The sequence below is a fragment of the Dasypus novemcinctus genome, chromosome 16 (assembly GCF_030445035.2).
Source record: "Dasypus novemcinctus isolate mDasNov1 chromosome 16, mDasNov1.1.hap2, whole genome shotgun sequence".
NCBI lineage: Eukaryota > Metazoa > Chordata > Mammalia > Cingulata > Dasypodidae > Dasypus > Dasypus novemcinctus.
Window position 1 is genome coordinate 10,476,540 of NC_080688.1, and position 10,751 is coordinate 10,487,290.

At 34.1% G+C, this 10,751-nt stretch overlaps 1 protein-coding gene across 1 annotated transcript; it reads left to right on the forward strand.

Moving 5' to 3' along the window:
• The first annotated feature begins 3,137 nt into the window (after nucleotides 1-3,137).
• Nucleotides 3,138-4,091, forward strand: LOC101445762 (olfactory receptor 2T8-like). Its single transcript, XM_004475313.3, has one exon. It carries the CDS (start codon nucleotides 3,153-3,155, stop codon nucleotides 4,089-4,091), a length of 939 nt encoding a protein of 312 aa, XP_004475370.1. The 5' UTR covers nucleotides 3,138-3,152.
• Nucleotides 4,092-10,751: the final 6,660 nt, after the last annotated feature.

Sequence of the window (10,751 nt, forward strand, 5' to 3'; positions counted from 1 at the left end):
AGATTATATTTTTAGGAATACCCTAGACACTGATGTAGGCAATTCACATGCAGCTATACAAAAAATCTCCATCTGCCTGAATTGGGGCATTAGGGCAATGGTGCTCAGTAGGGGCTGACATCTGTCTTGCTGGGGATCATCATTCTTATCTTATGTGAGTAGGACATGCTAATCTCTTACTATTTAGGATTTTGCTTATGAATTTTAACTCAAGAGAATCCATGGTTATAGTATTTGTTGACCTATTTTTCTAAATGAAATCCTCTCTATAATCCATCCTGGACCCTGAAGAACTAAAACTTATACTAGCTGACACAGGTCAAAATGATAAATTCAGTCAAATACATGATTTGATTACTATTTTATTTTGTACAGAAGAGATAAATTAATCATCTGAGTGACCTAGGCATAAGCATTTAATGTTTTAAGCTTAGGTTTTGTGGGCATAATTGGGAAAATGGATCAAGAAAAATACAGGCTTCTTGTGATAATATAAAATTGAATAAAGAGCTTATTTAATTTTACGTTGTTAACATTGCCAAAGTGAGGATATTCGTGTATAAAATTTCAGCAATTTTAGCAACGATCTATGAAAAGGACTATGAACAGGAAGAAAATATAATTGTGAAATCTCTGGTTTTTTGAAGCCATAGTGGAGAAGGTAAAAGGAAATCTTTATTTTTCAGTGAGTAAAAAAGTTCTTACACTGATCCATTTGAAGTTTATATTCTTCCTTTAATGCCATTGTAGATACCTTATTTGCAAGGTACGTTGTTTTCATATTTTTAATTTGATCCATGCATTTCCTCTATAGTGAATTTATTAGAATTTATTCCCGAGAAACTTCTTTACATAGATTTATGAAACTTTTAATTAGCTTCAAGTTAGTCTCAATTTGTTAATGTGATATTTATTAAAATATTCAAGAATATTTAATAAAAGCAAAAATTTAATATTTTCACAGATTAGAGAAATATAATTTCCTACTACACATTTGATTTAATTGGTGTATTTAATTGAAATCTCTTTTAAATAATTTAAACACTACATCTTGCTGAGAAATGACTATTTTTATACAATTATGTCACCCCACAATTTGTAGATATCATACTAAATTCCATTAAAAAGCTGAATTAGTAATTTCAGTTGAAAATGTTATATGCAGAAATTTCGTTAAAAGAAGATAAATAAATTGAAATCATATAATTTAATTTATCAAATATGCATAAATCTCTTTCACATGATTTTCACAAAAATTTAGCTGAAATTTCTCTATAAAATTATGCTGCCAGCTTGCCTTATTAAAATATGAAAAAGTCTGAGATCTTTTATCCATTAAATTAATATTTAAATATACATTTGAAGAGAAGTGTTGTCTGAATAAAAATTGGAGCTGAAACTTACATTGCACTTTCTCAACTAATGCATTTTCTAATTTTTAAGCATCCAAAAGCTAAATATTTTTAGATTCAATTTAATATAACTGCTGAGTTATTACTAAATTACAGATTAAATTTTAGATAATTTAAAAATTCACCTTCCAATAATGAGACAGGTATAAATAATGGAAAAATAGTAGCCTTCAAGTGAAAGTAATGTGCTAAGTTTTCTTGAAGTCCATCAGGAAAATGATAATGAGGGCTATCATTTAAAATTGCATAAAGTTAATCAGTATAGAAGGTGCATTTTAGAGATACGAAATTGTGCAGATCTCAAGTATGTGGCATATATAAATATATTTAGTCAGCTGGAAGTGACATTTAACTTTTAAACAGTCTACTATAATCCACAGTAAGAATGTTGTCAGAACAATCATTAAGCTCAAGTAATGTAGCTATAGATTTAATAGAGCAATATCTTCTTTCACAGTCATATTAAATGTGCAAATTTAAGGTGAATTTTTATGGTTGTGACAGATGGAATGATAAGGAAGAGATGAACTCCCTCTGACATGAAAGTGCTTTGAATGAGAATATTTACAAGATCTTGTCTGTGAGATTAAGGTAGTTTCAACTTCTCTCCAACTATGACTATACTTAGTTAAAGGATGACTCTTAAAACTAATTTGAATCTCTTGGGACTGAGGAAGACATTAAATTTTCTCTATGGTCAGGGGAAGAAATAAGGGTTTTTTAAATATTTTGTTTCTGTCTCAAATTTGTCTATTGAACTATATATTTATGTGACTGTGAGTTTATATTTGTGTGACTATGAGTATATATTGGTTTGCCTGTAATTAATATTATAGTCTTTTAATGGGGGAAAATGATTCTAAGAAAGTCAGTTTTGTTTTCTGTGAATTACTCTGTGAAATCAAAGTAAACTTACACACATTTCCAAATTAAATTATATTTCCTCATTCAGACACAGTACTTCCAGATCCTAATCTGAAAAAAATAAGTCCTCTTCTTTGGAAAGATAAACTGCCATGCAGTATTAATCTCTCTCTGGAAAAATTACATGATTTTGGTAAGGTTCAATATTTCTTTTAGATGTTATAGATGTATAACTCAATTGTCAAGAACCTCGCTTTTATGTCTTTGAAAACATTGGACTAATTTGTTTCTAAGAATATCAACTATAAATGATATGAGGCAAGAAAAATATAAATTAATAATTCTGAGAATCATTTCTTTCTTGTCCATTTGTTTAGGTATCTGATAAAGATAAATAAAACTAACATAGTAGTGGAGGTTTAACAAGAACTTTATCTTTTTTTTCATTGTATCATAGAATCTCTACACACTCTGAAAAGTGCTTTTCATGGAAACTTTGGGCATATGGAAACATTCAGCAAATAGCAAATGAAGGATTTGATGTCAGTTTCATCATAGTCATTATTCAAGATAAACAATTCCAAAGGGACATTTTAAAGTCTAAAAACTCTTTTAAATTAATTATTTTTATTTTGGGAATAGGTATTCAACACAAAACTCCCCTTTTAACTGCTAACATATAAAATTCATAGAATTAATCAAATTCAAAGTTTTGTGCAACCATAACCATGATTCAATACCAAACTATTTCACCACTCCAAGGAGAATTTTTGTATGCTTTGTGATTATTCCCCATTCCACCAAACTTCACCGCTGGCAAACTGTCTTAACTATTTCAATTTTTTTTCTATTCACAGTGTCACTCTTGTTGAAATCATGGAAAATGGAAACCAAACATCAGCCTTTATTCTTCTAGGGCTCTTTAACCACACAGGAGCCCACCTCTTCCTCTTTGTGATGATGCTGACTGTTGTCTTCAACTCCCTGCTAGGTAATACCCTCATGATCCTCCTGATTCACCGGGACCACTGCCTTCACACACCCATGTATTTATTACTGAGCCAACTCTCCCTCATGGACATGATGCTGGTTTATACCATTGTGCCAAAAATTGCTGTTGACTATTTGACTGGCAACAATTCCATCTCCCCTGCTGGGTGTGGATTTCAGATCTTCCTCTTCCTCACGCTTGGTGGTGGAGAGTGCTTACTCCTGGCAGCCATGTCCTATGACCGCTATGTGGCTGTCTGTCACCCTCTTCGTTATCCCGTCCTCATGAGCTGGCAGTTATGCCTGAGGATGATTCTGGGATCTTGGTTTTTAGGAGCAGCTGATGGGCTCATGCAGGCTGCTGCTACCTTAAGCTTCCCATTTTGCAAATCACATGAGATTGATCATTTTTTCTGTGAGGCCCCTACACTGTTGCGTTTGGCTTGTGCTGACACATCTGTCTATGAGTATGCTATGTATGTCTGTTGTGTTTTAATGCTTCTGGTCCCAATCACCCTCATCCTGACATCCTATAGTCTAATCCTAGCTGCTGTTCTCCACATGCGATCCACAGAAGCCCGTAAGAAAGCTTTTACCACCTGCTCATCACATTTGGCTGTGGTGGGACTATTTTATGGAGCTGCTATTTTTATATACATGAGACCCAAATCCTACAGATCAGCTAACCATGATAAGATTGTATCTGCTTTTTATACTATTGTAACCCCTGCTCTGAACCCCCTCATCTACAGTCTGAGGAACAATGAGGTGAAGGGAGCTTTGAGGAAATGCATGGGTCAGTGTATTACTTTAACTCATGAGTAAGATTGATTTGACCCAATTTCAAAGGCTACCCAAAGTGATTGTGTGAATTCCCAGAGTGAATGCATAGCTGTGTACATATTATATCTAGCTGTTATTTATATATCTTTTTAAAAAAATATGTATTGTTCTCAATACTATGGTCTCATTTGCTGAAATGTCACTTTCAAATCAAATTCTGAATGTATAAAATTCTGTAAATCACTCTCACTGTGTAAAATTGTCAACACTGTATATCCCAGTAAATATTTCTTCATAAATTTTATGAAGTAGTCAAGCAATTCTGATGATTAATTGATATTTTTATGTTAAATTATAGTTTACCTTATTAAAACCTTTGCATCACAAACATACTGTTCATCAATCTCTAGAAGTCCATAATTAATGTAACTTGCCTCTACTATTAAAAAACACAAATTCCTTACTCCGACATAATCCCTACATTATTTTCCAGTATAATACTCAACCTCATGTATAACTTCTAGTATGATTTTTTAAAACATGCTTTATATCAAGATATTCTAATATTTTATATGAACAGAAAATTCATTTTATCTTTCTTGCTCCTTTCACTCAACTTTATTTCAGCATATATTATAATCACAGTTTTTTTTGCATTTTTATTACTTTAAATTACTTTATTGTATGGATAAATCTTTCCATATTTATGCAATTTTTTGACTTCATCTTGGGCATTACCAGTCTGAAGTTGTTAGGACTTCATCTGCTATATTCTCCTTTTTTGTGTGTGTGATTTTATGTTCTTGTTTTTCTTTTTAAGACGTATGACTAGCTTTCATATAAAATTTTCCAAATTGGTTGTGCTTTTTACAATCCATCATTCGTGAATGCAGGTCCATTTGCTTGACTTTGTCAGTCAGCTGCCAACTGTCAAACTTGTTCATTTTAGCAATGCTAGTGGATGCAGTAGTATTTATAAATAAGCCTGGTCAAACTTTATAATCATTCATGCATTATTCCAGTCTCAGTATTCATTCCTGCACATATTCTCCAGATTTCTGCTGGCAAAAATTTGAAAAATAATGTAGGTCTTCTGCAGTGTAGTACACCTTATCTACCATGGGTTATCCTTTATACCACACATTTTGTAAAGAGCTAGGGCTTACTTCTAGTTATAGGTCCTGAAGAAAAGACTAGTGGTGTGAGGTAGTTCCTGAAGTGATTTAGCAGGTTCTTGCAAAGCAATTCCCCCAGAAGAGACAAAATACTTTTTTCTTCAGGAAGAAGCAAGGTTTACTCAGGTGTTAAAGGACTGCTTCGACTTGCAAAGAAGCTTTAGGGTTTCAATATCCCAGAATCATCATTTCCACCTAATATTTCCACTTAATATTTAGGATCTCATTACTTTTTAATCAATGCACTCACTTTAACAGCAGATCTCTCCAAGTTTGTGAATTCAGTTTTCTTGTAAGTAAGTCACTTGAGCATGAAGATCTCAGTCTGGTTTTCAGAAATATCATCTCTGTGGCTACAGGAGATAAGATTTATTGAAGGGCACATATAGAATTTTTCATGTCATTTATGAAGAGTTAATAGTGGGTTTTGAAGTCCTGAGCTTATCCATTTCTTCCCTAGTTTCTCCTTCACTCTACCAATCTCATTATACTTAGTTTTGGAAAATGTTCTTAGATATCAAATATGTGGTCACCTGGAACCTTGCTTTTAATAAGTTACTTGATTAAGAGTATCAAATAGTGCTATTTGCATATCTCTATTGCAACATTATTGCGTGCACTATCTGTCCCATTTTAGCAGTAGATATGAGACATTAATATCTTTAAAACAAATAATATTAGAGAACCACTTCCAGAATATTCAGAACAATTTCAGAAAACCCTTGCTTAAGATTCTGTTCCTCTAAAACCACTCTTAATATCACTCAGGGTTCTGCAGAGAACTAGAACCAATAAGGGTGAGTATATATATATACATATATATATATATATACACTTATACATATATATATACACACGCACACACATATATATCTTATATAAGAAGTGCCATCTCCCACATTTGCCTGAGCCCATGCCTTAGTAAAATCTTAATTACCTATTTTTTGTTGCTTATATTTTGGGTCAAATAATTAAAATCCATTGCATAGTAATACAAGTTTTTTGATATCTGCTATGTTTTGTTCAAAGTTTTTTATGATTATGATTCTTATATGTAGTTTGTTGAAATACTTTTGCATTATTTTTTTATATATTATCAGGGAAGATTCCAATTTCATTTCCTTCCAGAAAAGAGTGAATATTGACTCATATTGACAATAATATTAGATATTCTAAAGCATAAACACAGGATACATTTGATTTTATTGTGCTCTTCTTTGTTATCTTTCATAAATATTTTGTACTTTTCACTACAAAAGGCTTTTACATTCTTGACTAAATTTCTTCCTAGATATTTTAATCTTTATGATGATAAAAAATGAATTACTTCATGGTTTCCTTGTCAGTTGTTCAATGCTGGTTGTTTTAGTTCCCTAGGTTGCTCAAGCAAATTCCTTGAAATGGGTTGCCTTAAGAATAGTGTTTTATTAGCTGTGTTTTTTTTTTACAGAGTTTAGACATGCAACTTTTTCTTCATAGTTAAAGAAATTTTACATTAAATAAAAGTTATATCAAAAATATAGGGGAGGGAGGCAGCTGTGGCTCAACATTGGGCTTCCATCTACCAAATGGGAGGCCCTGGCTTCATGTCTCAGGGCCTCCTTGTGAAGGCAAGCTGGCCCATGCCCACAGAGAACTTATGGCCCATGCTGGGGGAAAACTGATGGCCTAAGCCTATGGAGAGCTGGCACAGCAATATGACACAACAAAGGGAGACAAACAGACACACAAGAATGCTCAGCGAATGGACACACAGCCAACAGCAAGCAAGCCACAAGGTGGGGGAGGGGGCGGAATAAATAAAATGAAATCTTTAAAAAATGTGTAGATATAGGGGATTTCCATATATCACATTCCAATTCCTCTCATTTTCCCCTATTAATAGCATCATTTTTTTTAGTATAACTGAAGAACAAATATTGAAGCATTGCTATCTGTGGTCTATAGTTTACATTATGGTGTACACTTTGCAATGTAGAATTTTATAGGTTTTAATAAAATGTATAATTGCCTGTACCTGCCATTGAAATATCATGCAAACAAATCCCAGTGTCCAAAAAGTGCCTCATGCTACATTTATTATTCTCTCTCCCACCCCTCAGAACATCTGGAAAGCACTGTCTTTATATCCTTTGTTTTAGATTCTTCTATTACTATGATAATAAATAAACTTTAGTCCATTGGGCATTCCTCCCTTATTTTTGTTAATTCCTCAGTCTTGAGGAATTTGGGATTGCGATGCCCACTGTGTTTCTGATTGAGAGAGACCTTAAATCTCATGGGGAAGACTGATAGAACTGTCTTGCATGCAGTTGTAGAGTCTCTCTTTTTGGGATGGGTGCTGTCCATCATCACCATATTGTTAGTTGTCCTGAGTGAGTCCAATGAACTGGAAAGTAAGTGCTGGCTGCAACTCTGCTGAGATTCAGGGCTCATCTGGTATATGAACAGAATGAAGATTTAATTCTCTAGGACATATTTAATGGATTGAATGCTAATTATGGGTTCAAATAAAAGATGCAGAAGAACCAAGTGTAGGAAAATTATAAGTGAGTGTAACTCTGATACATTGGGGAGATAGCTTATCACAAATTCCAAGATAAGACTCACCAATGGGGTGCCAATTGCCTAGGCATGTCTATCCTTCCTATACTGTCAAGATGTCTCTATTGCCCTCAGAAGCACCTCTGCTTAAGACACACTTTACTGGGGCAGTCCAAGTTCTACCTGAGACTTGCGAAAATGTGTCTTCTGTATTGGCCTCCTAAATCACTTTGAAAACTCTTAGACATGTATACTCATTTGTATTTAATATGTCCTGTTTTGGTCAAGTCCTTTTCCAAATACATTGCTACTTGATGCTTGGAAATAATGCCTTGGTTCCAGAGAGCCCTATTTCTGGGAATCATGTCCCATGACAGGTGGAGGGGAGAAAGGCAGTGAACTTATATGCTGAGTTTGGCATAGAGAGAGTCAGAGAGTCCACATTTGAGTAACAAGGAGGCTTTCAGAAGGTAAATCTTAGGAAATAAATATTACTAGGCTAAGTTTCAATTTTGCAAGAATAAGGTCCATAAGTCTGGCATATTTTTATGTCTTCTTCTGCTAGGCACTGCAGTTGTACTCTAGAAATTCTTGCCACTCTATTAGAAAATGTAACAGGACTTTCCAGGATGGGATTTTACTTTTTTGTTGTTGTTATTATATGGGTCTCTACCACCTGAAAAAATCCCTATGACCACATGCACCCATTCATATTCCATAGTGGTATGACCCAGGTGCATCATATCCCACATATCCCACCATCATTGACACCCTGCACTAGTATCCTTCACTGCCATAAACTCTTCTGTAATTTAAAACTTCCCCCAAAATAAAGCAAAACATTTCTGTATTGTGTCTTTCATCACCATAAGATGCTATCTTTTATGTATATTTACAATTTCTTCTGTATGTTCCCTCAGTGTCTTATTGTATAAAATTTTATTTTCAAAGTAGCTTTAAGTTACAGAAAAGCCACATAATAAATATAGGGGATTTCCATGTACCCCACCCTTTCCCCATCTCACATTCCCCACAATAAATAACATATAACATGATTATGGTATATTTTTTACAAGTGATGAACAAACACTGAAGCATTGCTAATAACTATGGTCAATAATTTACATTATAGCTTATACTTTGCTACATACATTTTCATAGGTTTTGACAAGATATATAATGGTTTGTATCCATCATTTCAAAATCATGCAAAATAATTCTAAACTTTAAATTTGCCCTATTCTTGCCTTCTTCTCCTATAGGAACCTATGGTAACCACAAAATTCCAATTTTTCAAGAATATGATTCATATGTACCTGCACTAATTTTGAGGGCTTGACATATTGCTTTGTTTTATTTTATTAGGCATTGCCCATAGACATGACAGATTCTTGCCCCTCTATTTGAGTATGTAGAAGGTCACCCCAGGATGGCAGTTTAATATTTGGTTGTTTATCATTTGGGTCTCCATCTATTGAGATAACACCCCGTGAAAGATGAACATATTTGTATTCCATAGAAATATGCCCCAAGTGCACCATTTCCCATGTATCACACTGCCAAGCACCATGTACACCATGTACCAATGACCCTGTCATGCCATATTTGCAAAACAAACATTCCCACCATTGTAGTTTCAACTCCAGATCTACAAATCCACAGTGTTCACCTGTTTCTTCCTCCAGTTTCATGGATAGTCCAACTGAATCCCCCGCCTCTGTTCACCCTCACAATCCAGCACCATCAACTCAACTCACATCCCTGTACCACCATCACCCCATACATTACCACACTACTCTCTTCCACCTTATCATAGGTTCTGACAAGATTACGCATTGGCTCACCTCAATCTACTCACTTTCCATCTTCTGATAACTTGTCTTCCAGACTCTATCTCTGTGATTCTGCTCAATATGATTAAGCCTTATCAGTGAGGTGATGCAATATTTGCCCTTTAGTAAATTACATACTTAACTAAACATAAGATTTTCAAGATCCTTCCATGTTATCATGTGTGTCAGTACTTCATTACTAATTGTAGCTGAGTATTATTCAATTGCATGCATATACCACATTTTGCTTATCCATTCATTGGTTAATGGACAAATGGGTTGATTCAAACTTTGTGTAATAGTGAGTAATTCTTATATGAACATTGGTGTACAAATTTCTGTTCATGCCCTACTTTTCCCATTCTCTGTGTGTATATCATGCACTAGAATTGCAGGATCATATGGTAATATACAGCTAGATTCCTGAGGAACCACTTAACCATCATTCACAATGGCTGCACCATTCTACACTCCCACTAGCAGTGGATAAGTGTTCCTTCCTCCACATCCTCTCATCACTTGTAATTTCCTGTTTCTTTAATAGGAATAAGATAATATCTCATTGTATTTTACACTTGCATTTTCCTCATAGCTATTGGTGTTGAGCATCTTTTCATGTACTTTTAAACCATTTCTTCTTTGGAAATGTGTCCATTCATGTATCTTGCCTATTTTTAAATGATGTTTTTAGGTGTAATATTTCTTTACATATGCTGGATATTAGACCCTTTTTGGATACTTGGTTCCCAAACATTTTCTCTCTTTGAGTAATCTGCCTTTCACTTCCTTGGCAAAATCCTTTAAAGCACGTTTTAAATTTCAGGAGGTCCAATTTATCTATTTTTTCATGCTTTGGTTTTAAAGCTTATGAAACCATTTCATACTACAAGATCTCATAGATGCTTCCTTTCATTTTTCTTTTAGGAGCTTTATGGTTTTGGTTCTCATATTTATGCCTTTGATCCTTCTTGAGTTGACTTTTGAGTAGAGTGTGAAATAATGATCCTCTCTTAGTCTTTTGGATATAGATATTCAGTTTTCCTATTTCCTGAAGAGGCCATTCTGTCCCAGGTGAGTGGGATTGATGGTCTTGTTGAATATCAATAAAACATGTATGTTAAGATCTATATCAGAACTCTTAATTCAGTTCC